The sequence below is a fragment of the Tupaia chinensis genome, unplaced genomic scaffold, assembly GCF_000334495.1.
Source record: "Tupaia chinensis unplaced genomic scaffold, TupChi_1.0 Scaffold000115_1, whole genome shotgun sequence".
Lineage (NCBI taxonomy): Eukaryota > Metazoa > Chordata > Mammalia > Scandentia > Tupaiidae > Tupaia > Tupaia belangeri.
The window spans coordinates 3,240,663-3,258,860 of record NW_006159579.1 but is presented as its reverse complement, the minus strand read 5'-3'; the positions used below and the strand labels follow the sequence as shown (position 1 = coordinate 3,258,860).

The 18,198-nt window shown below is 41.0% G+C and overlaps 1 protein-coding gene across 2 annotated transcripts in view; it reads right to left on the bottom strand.

Moving 5' to 3' along the window:
• The window catches only part of PHF20 (PHD finger protein 20), a 168,593-nt gene that overhangs the window by 87,501 nt on the left and 62,894 nt on the right, over window positions 1-18,198 (bottom strand). For both annotated transcript variants that reach the window (XM_006144080.3, XM_014586145.2), the window contains exons 3-4: window positions 7,395-7,566; window positions 5,675-5,759 (exon numbers count right to left, since the gene is read on the bottom strand). In XM_006144080.3, coding sequence (XP_006144142.1) covers window positions 5,675-5,759; window positions 7,395-7,566 — 257 coding nt within the window. The remainder of the gene's footprint in view (window positions 1-5,674; window positions 5,760-7,394; window positions 7,567-18,198) is intronic.

The window sequence follows — 18,198 nt, the reverse complement described above, 5'->3', positions numbered from 1 at the left end:
TCTCTCTCTCTCTCTCTCTCTCTCTCTCTCTCTCATTCTGTCCCTCTCTTTCTCTCATTCTGTCCCTCTCTGGTCAAATTAAAATAAGTAAAATTAAATAATTATTTAAAAAATAATAAACAAACAAATACAAAGTGGCTCATTATAATCAGACATCAAGTCACTTTAAAAGGGAAGCAAATGATTCCTCCCCCTCAACAGAAGATAACAGCCAGAGCACCTGGGTGTGGGGGCCTAAATCTTCCTTTTATCTCTGGGCAAAGCTGTTCACATAGTACCAACCTCTCCACATTTCAAATGTAGGCTCAGTTATAGCAGGAAGAAGAAGGGAAAAGAGTAACAGAAACAGCCTCAGTCAGAGATTCTAGAAATAAAACCATTTCCATAGCATCTCCTGCTATAAATGCAGACTTCAGGCACTGGCCCGAAGAGATTGAACTGGGAGGAGGGAGGAACATGTGATCCAAAAATATGCACATTTCTTAGGAAGAGGAAGCTGATTTGCCTGCTCACTCAAGTTAAAGAACCACAGATCAACAGAAAAGCACAATTCCCCATTTTGTCATAAACACTAACCTAAGGCAACTTCCTCAGAGTGCCTTGCAGAGCAGAGTGGTCCACTACTGAGGACACAAATGCCTGACAGACAAGTGGCTCTGCCATCCCTGTGTAAAAAAGGGGAGCTGAGCAACCCCAGCAAAACACTGAGGTCAACTCACCAGCGATGGCTTCCAAAGATCCTGAGAACAGAAACCTACATTTAACTCCAACAGATCTAACCTGTGGCCGCCTCCATGCTAAATGAGGCTTGACTGTCATTGCCAAAGAGCCATTCCAGGTGAAAAGGCCCATGGCACGGGCATCCCTATTTCCTAAGTGCTAACTCATTCCCGACAGACAGTGCAAAGTTGTTATTTAGTTCTGATTCTACTGTGCCAAACTCCCCAGCGTAGCAGCTGCTGCTCCTCCACTCTGGCATGAGTCCCCACCCACCGGCCTGCTCAGTCAATGCTCCACCCCAGCAAAACCAGCAAGGCGGTTGAGTGGCAAGAAAATCAGATCAAGCCTTCCCAGGATGAAGCTACGGCATGTGACTTGACTATATCCTCAGCCTCCTAGCAACACCGACCAGACAAAAGTGACATTCACAGGAAATAAAGGAGGCACCTGGCCAGCAGAGCTCTTCCTCAAAGCAGCATTAAGCTGTAGTGGCCCCAGTTGTTATGAAACTGAGGCCAAAAGGAATTACCAGGGAAAGACTAAAATGAGAGTCCGGCATTGTAGCTCCCAGTCCTGTACTAGAACAAGTCATGATGAAGCAAAAACTGCCCACCAACTCCCATGGATAAAATATAACCCCAAAGTCATTATCTTCACAGATCTGAGGTCCCACAAAAGCTGAATTTCCTTCACTATCAATGATGTGGCAATACCACCACCCAGCCTGTCTCACTAACTTTCCATTTCAGAGTGCCCCCTCCCCCATGTCCTCTCCTCCCTCTTCTAAGTATTCTCAGGAACTAGTAAAGCACAGCAGCACAGATAATGGGACTTCACAGGAACTAAGAACTTTGGGAAAATAGGTTTTGGCAGAAATTTCCACTCATTTCTTTAACTGAAATTAATAGGACAGAATTTGGAGCATAAAGAACCAACAGATTAAGGAGGCAAATGATCATTTTAGGAATTACTATAATCTCAAGACAATCTCCCCTATCATTTTAACTTATGGCGGAAACAAAACTGAAAAGATGTTTTAAAAAACCTATAAAGCGGGGACCAGAAGATAGCATAATGGTTACATCGCTGGACTCCCACTTAGTCAACTGAAGTTTGAGTCCCAGACCCAGTGGCTTCAAACTCACATTGGGTGTGTGTGCATGCATGAGGAGAGGAGAATAGAGAATGGACTGTGGCATGGCCATCCCTCCTGGGGTGTGACTTCTCACTTTCTGTCTTTCTGTCTCTTTCTCTCCAGTGAGCACATATACCCTATGGCAAAAATCTCTCCAAAAAATTTTAAAATAAATTTTTTAAAATCCTATAAAGCTCAGGACCAGCAGTTGGCGTAATGGCTATGTCACTGGACTCCCATGTAGTAGACCACAGTTCAAGTCCCGGACCCAGTGGCTTAAACTCACACCAGGCACAGGTGCGCGCGTGCCCAAGATCCCAAGAAGAGAATGGAGGAGAAGGGATTGAGGCGTGGCCATCCCCCATGGGGGGTGATTTCTCACTTTCTGTCTCTCTGTCTCTCTCTGCCTTTCTGGCAAGCACATGTGCCCTATAGTAAAGACCTCTCCAAAAAAAAAAATCTATAAAACTCTGGTTGCTCCAGTTTAAAAGACATTTTTAAAACCCTAATTAACTATAGTTAATAATGTGGGCAATGGCTTTTAGTCTTTAAATGATTATCTAAAAGAATTCCAGACCTATTCCACAAAAGACCCCTGTAGACAGGCATCCCTCTTCCAATCCCCCACAATTTATCTGTACCCACTATCCAGCTCCTGCCTACCTCCTCCTCCTCATAGCTCTAGTTCACCACCCTACTTCATTCTGCCTTGAACTTGGTCTTCCCCCACCATGATGCTAGGCACTGGGCTGTGTAGATACTAGATGTAAAGAACCGGTTCCTAAGCCTTCACTGCCTCCGAGGAACCCTCCACCTCTTAAGAGACAGTTCTCGGGACTAGCAGTTAGGGTAATGGCTATGTCACTGGACTCCCATGTGGTCAACCACGGTTCGAGTCCCGGACCCAGTGGCTTAAACTCACGCCGGCGTGTGTGCATGCGTGCCCAAGATCCCAAGAGGAGAAAGGAAGAGAAGGGGTTGAGGCGTGGTCATCCCCCCTGGGGGGTGATTTCTCGCTTCCTGTCTCTCTGTCTCTCTCTTTCTTTCTGGCGAGCGCACACGCCCTATAGCAAAAACCTCTCCAAAAAAAAAAAGAGAGAGAGACAGTCCTCACCGCTCTTTCACAATCTGCCCAGTCTTTCCTATTCCCTCAACCAATCACCTTTGCCCTATTTCTGTCCCTCACGGATCTCTAGGACATCACTGGAACAAAAGAAAAATGGTCACTCCTTTCTGCTAGTTCCTTTATCTAAGAATTACTCATGTTACTACCCAGAACTCTCATCTGATCTAAAGGGCAACCACTTCCCCAAGGGTCAACACTGCCACTGGATATTATCTTGGGGTAAAATATGACTTGGAAAAAAAACAAAATACAAAGCAATTGTTTTTTAATGTCACTGACTAAAAATATGGACCATCTGACGTCTTGCAGCTCTATACAAGCCTATCTTCTCAGGCCTTGTCTGACTAACACAATTTCCTTTAATTTACACCGCCTTGTAGTGTTAAGCTCAAAATAGCAGGACCTTGCCTGCTAAGGCACTACTGTCAGCTCAAATCCAGCCACTCCCTACACTTGATTAGCATAAATCAACTTACGGACCTTCTAGGAACACATTGAAGGTACATGAAGACGACCCTGTATTTCCTATCATATGATTTCAAAAGCTAGTAAGAGAAGGAAAAGGATTAACCCTGAAAACAAGAAGCTGGAAAGGTATACTACTGTGTCTTTTACTAAAAGGATTTAAGGCAGTTTATTAAAATGTAAATAAATTTAAAATAAAAATTTGGTTAATGCGATACATATGAAAAGCAGTGATGGAATTTTGAATACAAATGTATAACAGTAATTTAGGAAAATAAGGTGTTGTCCAAAAAGACTTAACCATGAACTGGAGAATCAGTAACAGCTTAGACAATTTAAAAGAAATAATGTGAGAGGACGGGGCTTGTCTTATTTAAAAAAAAAAAAAAAAAAAAGGAATAACTTTGCTTTGGAGGATTATTTTGGGCCATTTTCAGACAAAACTTGATCAGTGTCAAGTCTAGCCAGCACTTGGTAGAATACTGAGTAAAGAACAGAACAACTTCAATGAATACCTTATAGTCACGCCTAACAGTGGCCCCAAGAGGACTGATTGCCCTAAACATTGTTTCAGAGAGCACAGACACACTGCAAACAGCCTATGAAATTTGCTAGAAAAGTATCACTCAAACCTACACTCTGTTCTTTTGAGTGCCTGGATTGTGACCACATATTTATCCTCCTACCCTTGCACTACCAAAATGAGCCTCTTTAGGACAAATTCCCTGTCCTGTATCTTTACATGGTCTCAACTCTGGCAAAAGCAACCCAACTCAGTACTCTACATCCCACCATCCCAATTTCCACTAGCAACTCCAGTGTTACACAGATCACCCTCAACCACCTTGCATCCTCAAGGTACATTTGTTTGTTTGTTTATTGAATATTATATATTTATTAATAGATACTAGATTTATATTTCAGCATTAGGAAAACACAAATATTTTATTCCCTGTTTGAACAGTTTCACCAAAACAAATTGAATGCCCCACAAGATGGTTCAACCATAACTATTCTCAAAAGATTGATATCATATTAGGTTTCTTAGTGTTTCCAAGTTAACTATTTTACAAACATGAGCATCTATGTAACATTTAAGTATATATTCTTCGTTTTTACTGGCTTTTTCTTTATTGTTTTACACACATATATATATACATATATATATAATTCATTTTTTAATAATTACTCACTTAATTTTATTTATTATTACTATCATCATCATTCAACTTGACCAGAGAGAGAGAGAGAAAGAGAGAAAGAGAGAAAGAGAGAAAGAGAAAGCAAGCTGCCAGGTCCAGTACTTGAACCACGGTCAGCCATGTGGAAATCCAATGCCTCAACCACCATGCCACCTGCCAGCCCCATATCAGTCTTAAATAATTTTACACTTTAGTGTCTGTTAATACAAGGTACATTTTTAAAGAGAATTATTTTATTTAACTTTATTTATTTATTTACTTACTTAGACCAGAGAGTGAAACAGAGACAGAGAGAGAAAGTGAGAAAGCAAGGTACCATGTCCAGGACTCAAACTGTGGTCAGCCATGTGGGAGTCCAACACCCCTAACCACCACACCACCTGTCTGCCCCACAAGGTACATTTTCAAACGTTAGCTGCTATTCATTTTATTTCTAGACTATTCACGAAGAAGCAAAACTTATCTCATCGATTAAATTATGTATTCCTATACAAGAACATGCACACTTTCCAGCCAAGTGACAGATGAACTATGTTTTAGAAAACAATGACTGAGGGCCCAGCAGGTAGCATAATGGTTACATTGCTGGACTCCCATGCAGTTGTCTGTGGTTCAAGACCCAGACCCAGCAGCTTAAAACTCACACTAGGCATGTGTGTGTGCATGCCCAAAATCCTGAGAGGAGAATGGAGGAGAAGGGAGTGTGGTGTGGCCATTCCCTGGGGCGGTGATTTCTCACTTTCTGTTTCTCTCTCTCTCTCTCTCTCTCCCTCTCTCTCTGGCAAGCACACACACCTTACAACAAAAATCTCTCTAATAAAAAATTTTAAAAGACTGAAATTTAAAGGGTAGAGTCCAGCTCCCTTTTTTATACAGCTTTCTTTCCATTTATAAACTCTTTCTAACTCCTGGTATATTAACTTTTTCTGTCAATAAATAAATACTGAAAACATACTGCCAAACTTTAACATTACAAACTCCCCCCGTAAGTCATGAATAAAAACAAGTACAATTCAAGTGTCTTACCATCCTTGTTAACAGCAGTGACTTTGGCCGGGTAAAAACGACAATCAGACCAGCAAGCAAGGACCTGCTCATTTATTTGAAATTCCTAAAAAACATTTTAAAAAATCCCGTTACCAACCCAATTTTATAGGACATACACTGTACAGAATTCATAAAAGACAGGACCAATAGTGGAAAGGGGAAGTGGCTAGTAGTATGGGGAATGTTTCTGCTCAGCACTGAGAGTCAAAACAAGAGAACTAACAGCCATGGTGGAATGTGCTGCCTAGAGGCTGGCTTCACAGGCTGGGACCACATGGGAAAACTGGGTTTGAATGATTCTTAATCCAACCTAAAGGCCCGGCACAGTGGAGTGCACCCAGTAACTCCAGAGGCTGACAGGAGGATCACAACACAGTGAGACCCTGTCTTTAAAAAAATAATAAATAAAAGAAGGCTAGGACACGGGACTAGGTGATGGTACAGCAGTAATGCAACTGGACCCCCAGATAGGAAAATCCTGAGTTCATGTCCTGGAACCTGTCTGAGCACACTGGTGGCATCCACACATGCCTTTGATCTGGACAAGCTAAGACTGAGGATGGATCATGGCCTGAGAACCTTGTTGGAGATATTTCTCTCTCTCAAAATAAATAAATAAAGACAAAAATAAAAAAGAAAGAAAAAAGGGCTAGTATACAAGTCCTTAACAAGCCAGGGAGGTCTGGGCAGGCATAGCATAGTAATGATAATCCTACTCTATCCAGGATATTCAGTGAAAGTAAGTCTAAGAGCCCAGAAACACCCGGAAACACATCGAATATAGAAAATGGAAGCAATGAGGCTATTTTATCTTTAGGAAAACTGCATTCATGTCATTTAATGCTACCCAAACTTCTAGAAGGTCTTTTGCCAAGGGACTCACCCATTCACCTTTAATACTATATGCTATTTTCCCCAAACACAGTTTGTGTTGACAAATTGCATAAAATGAACACTAACAATCAAATGGAACGATACTGAACAATCCTAAAATGGGGGGGAGGGGAAGGCCGGCAAGAGTTCAAGTTCATGGTCAGGATTAAAATGGAAAAAAAGAATCCAGGACTGAGTCAAATCCAAAAGCAGAAGACTACTACAGAAATCTCAATGCTAGTTTAAAAGCTTTTAATGTTTGTCAGTAAAAGCTTCAAGCACAGTGATGACATTTAGAGAACAGGAACTCAGTCCAAATCTCTGAGGCTGATAAAAGACTTTATATGACACTAGTACAGTGCTCCATGTGAAATGGTCACTTAGTAAATGATCAGACAGCAGATCAGCCTTATAAATACCCTAGCTATTCAGAGATTCTAGAACACCACAGCATCCTAGATACAATGAATCTAGAATTCAATCATTCTTCGATTATTCAGCAAATATTTACGAAGGACCTACTACCTGCTAGGCAGTGTTCTGGAGGCTAGGGATACAATAGTGTAACAGAGAGAAAATCCCATGTGGCATCATGCAACCTCAGCCAAGTTAGTTTATAAGCTATTACATCAAGCCCATCATTCAAACAGATGAGAAAGTGGGATTCTTCAGGAGCCCCACATATCAAAGCAATTTCAGGGTTATAACTACAGGCCAAAGTAAGGATTGGTCCCCGGCTGCTACTGACTTTCACTGAACAAAGGGTGGAACATAAACTGCCCAATGAACCCTGCTCATTACAGAACTTGCCAGATTTATTACTCACAGAAGATCCATCCTCTTCATGTAAACCCTCTTTCCTCAGCTGAATTTTCTCTAGTGGACGTAAATAAGGACTATCCCAGCAGAACCACTCATCATAACGATGGTTCCAACGCTTGAAATGGATGAGTACTTTTCCTTCTTCGTAGTCAATGTCTTCTATGTGAGCTGGATACCTGAGTCAGGAAAAAAAAAAAAAAGAGAGAGAGAGAGAGAGATAAACTCTTTTAATATTCCAAAATAACCAAAATAGTATCACTTCCAAAACTCTTCCCAAGGATCAGGCTAACAAAGTACTAAAGAGCTACCATTTAGAGACTACACAATTGGGTCAAATCAAAAATTATGGAGACTTGAGGTTCAAATCCCAACCTGTTTATTCCTTAGTTTATAAATTATTAAATTGATCGATAATAAGCCTGAGTTCCCTCATGTGCTGGAAGCACATAGGATTGTAGTACTAGATGATTTATACAAAAGACCTCCCTGATCACAAAGAAGTGAGGAAGCTAACATTTAACAACTAGATTATACTTTATACGTGCCAACAAATTAGAATGACCATCAACAACTTTCTGATGTATCAGAAAGTCCCGATTTGAAGAGTTTGTAATCCACATAAAGGAATGTTAAAAAGAACAAGACGATTCTGTGTGTTAAAATACAGAAGCTCTCCCCAGATGTAAAGCTAGATGCAGTATATTATGTATACTAAGCCATTACTTATTTTTAAAACATGCAAAAGAATATATATTCATGTCAATGCTGCTATTTGCACAAACCATCTGGAAGAATGCACAAGAAATTAAAGACTGTTACTTGTGAAAAGTGTGGTCAGTTCAGTACAGGGACTCTTTCAATCTCTGTTTTATCCTTCCTTCAATCTGAGAGTTGGAAAACCAATGACTATATTTCCTTAACTCTCTCAAAATTAGCAACCAAGATCACAGAGATGCTTAGGTGAGTGACCAGACCCAGTATACCACTGCAAAGCCTTTCAAACTTTTATGTGCAGGTGAATTATCAAGGGACCTTTGACCTCCAGACCTCAGCTACAGTGATAGGCCCTTCATACTGGTACTCTAAAGGCAGCCCTCCTTGGGGACCAGCAGTTAAAATAATGGCTATGTCGTTGGACTCCCATGTAGCTGACCGCAGTTCACATCCCAGACCTGGTGGCTTAAAACTCACGCCGGGCGCATGTGCGTGCCCAAGATCCTGAGAGGAGAACAGAGGAGAGGGGATTGCGGCGTGGCCATCCCCCCTAGGGGGTGATTTCTTGCTCTCTGTCTCTCTCTGTCTGTCTGGTGAGCGCATGCGCCCTATAGCAAAAACCTCTCCAAAAAATAAATAAATAAAAAGGGCAGCCCTCCTGAGTCCCATTCTTCTAACCCTTGGAACAATTTTATAAGTACCCAATTGCATATCTTAAATCCTTTGTTTCCAGCATGTAAATCTGATTGACATATTAGGGAAGAGGGGGAGAAAATGGAGATTCTTGGCAGAATACTTTTTAAAGGTTTTTTTTCCACCATAAATATCTATTGCTCATCCTCAAACTAAATGAATAGTTAAAGTATATGTGAGTGTGAAATAAGAGTACAAAAAACAACCAAGAGAATGGCCAACTTAGTGGTAGGAACAACTCTGAAAAAAATCAATAACAACATTGAATGTTAACTTCCAGGGCTTAAATGGAAACAGTAACACTGCAAATTCAACAGAAGAGAGCTTAATTACATGAGACTGAACTGTTGAAAAATAATTTTATGGGAACCAGCAGTTAGCGTAATGGCTATGTCGCTGGACTCCCACGTAGTCGACCGCAGTTCGTGTCCCGGACCCGGTGGCTTAAAACTCATGCCGGGCGCGTGTGTGTGCATGCCCAAGATCCCGAGAGGAGAATGGAGGAGAAGGGATTGATTTCTCGCTTTCTGTCTCTATGTCTCTCTCTGTCTGTTTGGCGAGCGCACATGCCCTATAGTGAAAACCTCTCAAAAAAAAAAAAAAATTTATGACTTTTGACTAAAATGTTACTGATTTTCTTCTATGCTTTGTTTTCCAGATTTAAGAACTTTTGCCTTCTCTTGAACTGCTGATAAGTTCATCTACCTATTGTCTAAACTGCATTCTAACCTTTTTCCTGACTTTAATTAAGTTTTAAGCAAATTTCTCTTAACATTGTTTTATTTCAACCTATTTAAAAAAAAAAACTGTTTTTCTTGAAATTAAAAAATACATTAAAAAAAAAAACTATTTAATGACTGCAGTAAGCTATATAGCCCCATCTAGGTGATACTTTATAGTATGTTCATTCTACTCAATGAGGTTTATGCCTAAAGTCAGACATGTGTTCATAGATATGTATATATCAACTGCACTTGCTATTGAATGTATTTAGATTAATTAAGATCTTTTGTTAATCAATAGAATGTGAAGGGGAAAAAAAGGGCATAGAAAGCAACTGTAGATACCAAAGGCAGTGTAGGAGGAGGGTGGGAAAAGGCAGAGGGTGAGAGATAGGGAATGGGGGAGAGAAGCAAAATATATAAGAAATAAGAAATGGAAAATTATTTGTTGATGATAACACATATGGTAATATCCTTGATTGAGCCAATATATAGTGTATTCTAGATGGAAAATCTCATTTTGTATACTATAATGATATACAGTGAGTGAATGTAAATAAATACATTTAAAATAAAAATGTGTGTGTGTGTAGCATGCAAGTGTTCTCTTAAATACACCTGTATTAATCAGATTGCTATTCTGGATTAAGAAAGTTTAGATTCTATATATATTCCCTCCCTACAACCTGGATTTGCCTAATTTCCTTCCTAATATTCAACATCTAGTATCATCCTGTCCGAATAAACACATGCTACCTAATGAATAGGTGGGCTTTTTTGTATCTGTATACTCTGGCCTCTTGAATCCTACAAGACATCCCTTAGGGCAATTTGCTTGGCATTAACATATCATAGTGCTTGGCACAAACTGGGCACTCAAATACTCAGCAAATGAACTCTATTCTTCCTATTTTCCCAAATGTCACCAGATCTTACCAATTTTTCAATGCCAAGGTTCTCAGACTCCAGTTACCATTCCCGTTTTAATCACTCCCCAAGTTCATACCCCCTTCACTTTATGAGTTCTTTCTTTCTTTCTTTTTTTAATTTGCTAAAGGGCAAGTAAAGGGCGAGTGCACTCACTAGAGAGAGAGAAAAAGTAATCTCCCATGGGGGGTGGTCCTTTCTCCTCCATTTCTCCTTCCCTTTGAGATTTTAGGAACACACATGTGCCGGGTGTGTTTTTCAAGCCATTGGATCTGGGACTCAAACAATGCAGTTGCCCATATAGGCTCCAGTCACCTCCAGCACCACCTTATCAGCTGGCCCCACGTGGGTTATTTCTCACATACTGACAGTATATTCTCAAAATTCCTTTTCTTTTTAAATTTTTACTTATATTTTTTAGGCTTTTGCTATAGGGAGCATACACTCACTGAAGAGAGAAAGACAGTGAAAGGGAAAATAAGAAACCACCCCCTAAGGGATGATGCCCATGCTGCAATCCCTTCTCCTCTATTATCCTCTCAGGATTTGGGGCACACATACACGCACACACACACACTCACATACTCACACGCTCAGCATGATTTTCAAGCTGCCGGGTCCGAGATTCAAACTGTGGTCAGCCATGTCAGAATTCAGTGCTTTAACTACCACACCACCTATTGGCCCTTTCTTAAAATTCTTAGCAGTACTATACATGCATTAATTACTCAAAAATATTAACAGAATAAATAAATAGTTCTGGAACTAGTCCTATATCAGTCCAACTGACAGCTGCTATAAAAACAAGATTTCTTGACAAAAGACTGACAAATTGAGTGATTTGATTAAATAAGTAGTACAACTGTTAAATCTATTCCTTTCCTTAAAATGAGAAGGACATAGATATCTCAATTATATCTCTTGCCCTCTCATTTATTCAGCCCAGCAGAGGCTAGTGAATCTCTCTAAAATAACACCATCTGTGCTAACATACTCCTATTCACATCTCTTTCTGTAATGATTTACTATTTTTAGAAACAGTTTTCAAACACAGTATTTTTGGACTAATGCCAACAATTATTTTTCACAGAACTAAATTTATTTAATTTACGGAAGTCTTCTTTAGGCTGAAATGATATTTCTTCTTTTTGGTTTTTAAAATATACCTTTGAGGGCCAGCCAGAGGCATGATGTAAGGTGGCTGGATCCCACACGGCTGACTATGTGGTTTGAGTCCGGGACCCAGCAGCTTGAAAAGCATGCCAGAAGTGTGTGTGCATGTGCCCAAAAATCCCAAAAGGAAAAACAGAGGAGAAAAGGATTTGATGCAGCCAACCCCCATGTGGGGTGATTCTCGCTTTCTCTCTCTGGCAAGCACAGACACCCTATAGCAAATTTTTAAAAATAAAAGAATAAAATATGCTTTTAAGTTAAGACGATAACCTTTTAATACTAATATTATATAGCCATTAAAAAGAAAGTGGCAAGCAGCTTGCGTAGCAGGGGGAGCAGTAGGGTCTATCTGCTCAACTCTGCTAAGGTTCTAGGTGCGCCACAGCCTCCCAGGCACCCAGCATGCACCCTATTTGCAACCAAGATGCCCAAGAGGAAGGTCAGCTCAGCAGATGGGGCAGCCAAAGAAGAGCCCAAGAGGAGATCTGCGAGGTTGTTGGCTAAACCTGCTCCTGCAAAATTGGAGACAAAGCCAAAAAAGACAGCAAGGAAGGATAAATCTTCAGACAAAAGAGCGCAAACAAAAGGGAAAAGGGGAGCAAAGGGGAAACAGGCCGAAGTGGCCAACAAGACACTAAAGATTTACCTGCAGAAAAGAGAGGAACTAAAAATGAGGAGAGTCCACCCTCTGATGAAGCAGGCGAGAAAGAAGTCAAGTCTGAGTAATATCACATACTATGTCTTATCAATGGTCCCTGTCTCCTTTCTTGTACAATCCAGAGGAATATTTTTATCATATTTTGTAAATGCAAGATTTTAGTAGCTGTAGAAACATTTTTAAGGAGATTTCATCCCATTTTTTTAAGAGTAAATGCTTTTTTTTAAGATGTGAAATAATTTACTGGTTGTTTATTTTTCAGTACAACCAGAAAATAGTGGGATATTGACTCATAGGAGGCTTTGACTCTCCTGCATGTCAGCTTAACATTCCATAGGTGGGGGTGGGTGGGTAGTTTTTATATCCTAAATGCAAAGCATACTACATAGCAATTTGGAGCCACAGTCATGCATTTAGTGTGTCTTGAATATTTTACATTACTTCTATTATTTTTTTAAGTAGCATAGCTTCTTAAAGAAAACCACTCTGATTGTTGCTCTCCCTGTCAGAACTGTGTACACTCTGTAACATCTATGGTCGTGGTAGTCCAGTTTTCCTAATAATTTTGTTAATGTGCTGTGAAAGACTGGAAATTTGAGTTTGTAGTGTGTATGATACTAAATTTTGATCTGGTAGGACTTATGTAACAGCTTTCAACATTTGCAGACAGTGGTACCTGATATCCTCTTAAGAAAAATTGCCTGGGCCGGCAGATGGCGTGGGACTTGGGGATGCTGGACTCCCACATGGCTGACTGTGGTTTGAGTTCCGGACCTGGCAGCTTGCTTTCTCACTTTCCCTCTCTCTCTCATTCTGTCCCCTCTCTGGTCAAATTTAAGTAAGGAAGTAAATGAATAAGTAAATAAGTGAATAAATAAAAGTTAAAAGAAAAATTGCCTACAAGGTTAAAGCTGGAATGTCACTGGAATAACTTTTTAAAAAATCATGATACTTGGCTTTTTAAATTTTTGGTACACATGTTAAGAACTGGGTACAAATCAAAATGTCTGTACTGATGTAGTGATCCTTGACACAGCAATAAATCTCAATTACCAAAAAAAAAAAAAAAAGTAGCAAGTCAACGATGACATGGTGGTTAAGGCACTGGATCTCACATGGCTGACTATGTGGTCTGAGTCCCAGAACCGGCAGCTTAAAAGTCACACTGGGCATGTGTATGCATGCCCCCACAAATGAGAATGTAGGACAATGGACGGCAGCATGGCCATTCCCCCAAGGGGCAGAGAGGTGATTTCTCGCTTTCCCTCTCTCTATTTGTCTCTCTCTGGCAAGCAAACATATCCTACAGCACAACTAAAACAAAACAAAACAAAACAGAGGCAGCTCTATGGACTGATTTTGAAAGATTTCTAAGAAAAGTAGAGGGGCAGAGGCCACAGGTGACGTGGCGGTTAAGATCTGTGACTGGACTCCCACATGGCCAACTGCAGTTTGAGCCCCAGACCTGGTGGCTTGCTTTCTCACTCCCATGCCCATCCCCATCTGTCTCTGGTGAACAAACATACCTATATCAAATTTCTAAAATAATAATTAATTGGGGCCAGCAGGTAGTTAAGGTGCTGAATTTCCACATAGGTGAGAAGACACCTTAATGGCTCCTGAGAAAGAGTGATTTCAGGGGAAAAAGAGAAATAAAGATTTTCTACTGATAATACAACCTTCAGCCCACAAACTTGAGTGGAGAAGCAAGGGGAAAGCCTTCAGAAGAAGACACCTACATGGCTCCTGAAAAATAGTGATTTCAGGGGAAAAAGAGAAATGAATTCCCACAAAGGTGATTGTGATTCAAGTTCCAGAGCTGGCAGCTTGAAAATCACAAATAAATAGATAAATATATAAACAAATGTTAAAATAATAAATAAAATTAAATAAATAATTTTTATTAAAACAAAAAAGAAAAAGTAGAGGAGCAGCAGTGGTATGGTGGTTAAGGCAGCTGGATCCCACATGGCCAACTACGCAGTTCGAGTCCTGCACTCAGCAGCCTGAAAAACACACCAGCTGTATGTGTGTGTGTGCCCAAAATTCTGAGAGGTAAATGGAGGAGAAAGGATTATGGCGTGGCCATCCCGCCTACGGATGCTTTCTCATTTTTTCTCTTTCTCTTTCTCTCTCTGGCAAGCTCATATGCCCTATAGCAAACTTAAGAAAAAAAAGTGGAAGAAAATTTCAAGATATAAAACAGTATCTGGGGGACAGCAGTCAGCATGGTAGTTAAGGCACTGCAATCCCACACAGCCAACCATGGTCCCAGATCTGGTGATTTGCTTTCTCACTTTCTCTCTCCCTTTCTTTGGTGAGTATGCATGCCCTATAGCAAATTAATAATAATAATTAATAAAATTAAATAAATAATTATTTAAGAAAAGAAAAAAGCTGGTATATGAATATACCACCATTTATTTAGGGATGGGAAGAGAGCCGATACATTCATACCTTTTTTTTGGAGAGATTTTTGCTATAGGGCGTGTGCGCTTGCCAGAAAGACAGAGACGGACAGAAAGTGAAAAATCACCACTCATGGGAACCAGCAGTTGGCGTGATGGCTGTGTAGCTGGATTCCCACGTGGTCGACCGCGGTTCGCGTCCCGGACCCGGTGGCTTAGAACTCACACCAGACGCGTGTGCGTGCGTGCCCAAGATCCCGAGAGGAGAATGGAGGAGAAAGGATTGTGGTGTGACCATCCCCCCTGGGGAGTGATTTCTCGCTTTCTGTCTCTATGTCTCCCTCTGTCTGTCTGGCAAGCACACGTGCCCTATAGCGGAAAAAAAAAAAAAAACCTCTCAAAAAAAATCACCACTCAGGGGGTATGGCCACGTCGCAATCCCTTCTCCTCCTCTCTCGGGATCTTGGGCATGCACACACATGCACCTGGCGTGAGTTTAAGCCACCAGGACCAGGACTTGAACTGTGGTCGACTACATGGAAGTCCAGTGACATAGCCATTACACCAACTGCTGGTCCTGATTCATACCTATTTTTATAGGCTGTGCTATCGCTGGAAAGATGATCAAGCAACTGGAATTGCCACTTGGGAGGAAAACTGGATAGTTAAGAAACTGGAGAGGAAGTATGGGACTTGTTTAAATTCAATGTATACCCTTTTGTATGTTCTGAATATTGTAGCAGGAGCATGTATTAACTATAAAAATTATATCATTTGATATTTATTTTAAATATCTTTATTAAGCAAAATAAAAAATTAGCAACCTCAGGACAAACCTCAAACTGTTTTGAATCTGGACATTTCAGTCAGTAACTTCTAAAAGTCTGGGAAGCCAGGATCCACATGGGAAGCCAGGATCCACAAAATCCAATCTGAACTCCCAGGCCTCCATTGCAAAACCTTAGCTCTAAAGGGGTATCTGAGCTTTCTGCTTACTTAAAGCTTCTCCCTCACGCAAAATACATTACAGGTCACAGGTATTTCACTGTTTGTAGACCTACAGAAATTTCTCCAGAAAGCTCAACAGTAGCAAGTGGGGAAAGTTTTCTAGAGAGAAGGGGATCCTGAATATGACATGGCTGAAAGTCAATCATGGTAAATGGAAGACCCAACTGCATTTCAGAAAAGGGGGAGGCAGCAAAGACCATCTTAGAAATCAACTCATTAAGATTCAGAGGATCACAACTGCTTGCAGTTAGCTCAACTGCCTTGCAGATAACTCAACTTCATCATTCAATAGAACTACGAGTCCCTTTGATCATCAATTCCAGGTCTTAGAAGGGGTTACGAATGTGCTTGGGCCTCTGGCCCCTGCCTTTGAGGTGAACTAGACACATGACCCAACTAAGCTTTAAAACTATTAGATTCAACTACATGAAATTGCTGATAATCAACGGTTTTTCTTTTTTCTTTTTTTTTTTTTTAGGTTTTTGCCACAGGGTGTGTTGGCTGGAGAGAGAGAGAAGGAAAGTGAGAAAGCATCCCCCATGAAGGATGGCTACACCACAATCCTTTCTCTTCCCTTCTTCTCTCGAGATACTCAGCGTGCAGGTGCACACACACACACGGCATATTTTTCAAGCCACCAGGTCCAAGTCTTTTTTTTTTTTTTTTGGAGAGGTTTTTACTATAGGGCACGTGCGCTTGCCAGACAGACAGAGAGAGACAAAGAGACAGAAAGTGAGAAATCACCCCCAGGGGGAATGGCCATGCCGCAATCCCTTCTCCTCCATTCTCCTCTAGGGATTTTGGGGACACACGCACGCACGCACCCGCGCCCGGCGTGAGTTTAAGCCACCAGGTCCAGGACTCAAACTGCGGTCGACTATGTGGGAGTCCAGCAACATAGCCATTACGCTAACTGCTGGCCCCCCAGGTCCAAGTTTTGAACCATGCAGTCAGCCATGTGGGATCCAGCCACGTTAACTACCATGCCATAAGTTGGCCAGATATACACTATCTGTCTTGCCTTTTTTTCTAAAAGAATTATTTATTTAATTTATTATGACTATGATTATTTTACTTGCTACAATCATCAGAAAGAAACAGAGATGAAAAATGAGAAAGCAAGTTACTAGGCCCAGGACTTGAACTGTGATCAGCTACGTGGGAGTCCAATGCCCCAACCACCACAAAACCTGATGATCCCTATCTTGCTTTTTAAAAACCAGGAGAAATTATCAAAATAAACTAATAATACCCATACTGTAGATGTTGAAAAACAGAGCCCAGTATGAAGACTGTCAGTCTGGGGACTAGCAGTTAGCATAATGGCTATATCGCTGGACTCCCATGTAGTTGACCGTGGTTCGAGTCCCAGACCCGGTGGCTTGAACTCACGTTGGGCGTGTGAGCATGAGTGCCCAAGATCCCAAGAGAAGAATGGATGAGAAGGGATTGTGGTGTGGCCATCCTCCCTGGGGGGTGATTTCTTGCTTTCTGTCCCTCTGTCTCCCTCTGTCTTTCTGGCGAGCGCACATGCCCTATAGCAAAAACCTCTAAAAACAAATACATCAATTAATTAATAAGAAAGAAAAAGAAAACTGTCAATCTGGAGGGAATGGATGCACCTAGTGGTCACCATAACAAAATCAAATTAGTTATAAGACCACTTTTTTCCAAAGGTCAAAAAGCATGAGAAAATCTAACTTATACAAAATTCAACTTGGAAAAGACAGAAAACCAAATCTTCATGGTAAACAAAATTACTATTTAAGCAAGTGGTATGTGTAACTTGACACTAAGCCAACCAAAAAGCCACAAAAGGTGCAGTCGGAGAGTACAGGACTGCAGAGCTCGAAGTCACATGCTGACTACAGTTCAAGTCCCCAGCCCTGTGACTAGAAAATACTCTAAGCACCTGCTCAGCATCCAGGAGAACTGGAGGATGGGGTCTATATGACAATCAAGACTTGTGGGAGGATTTTCTCGCACACACACATTGTATCATGAGGTTTTTTTTCTTTTTTTAGAGAGAGATTTTTGTTATAGAGCACATGTGCTCACCGGAGAGAAAAGCAAGAAATCACCCCCAAGGGGGCATGGCCATGTCACAGTCCCTTCTCCTTCATTCTCTTCTCAGAATTTTGGGCACACATGCACATGTGCCAGGCACGAAGTTTAAGCCACAGGGTCTGCAACTCAAACTGCAATCAACTACGTGGGAGTCTGGCGATGTAACCATTATGCCACCTGCTAGCCCTTTATCATATTTTTTTTTTTTAAAAGAAGCCACAAAAGACCAGTTTAGCCAATATCAAATGGAAAGAGGCAAGGAGAATGGACAGAAATAAGAGGAATAGAAATTAATCATACCAAAATTCCATAGACATTTTCTGATACCTACTCTGGGCCAAACAGTATGCTGAGGTTTAAAAACACAGAACCAGGAGCCAGCAGGTGGTGTGGTGGTTGAGAGTGCTAGACTTCCACACAGCCACTGCAGTTCAAGTC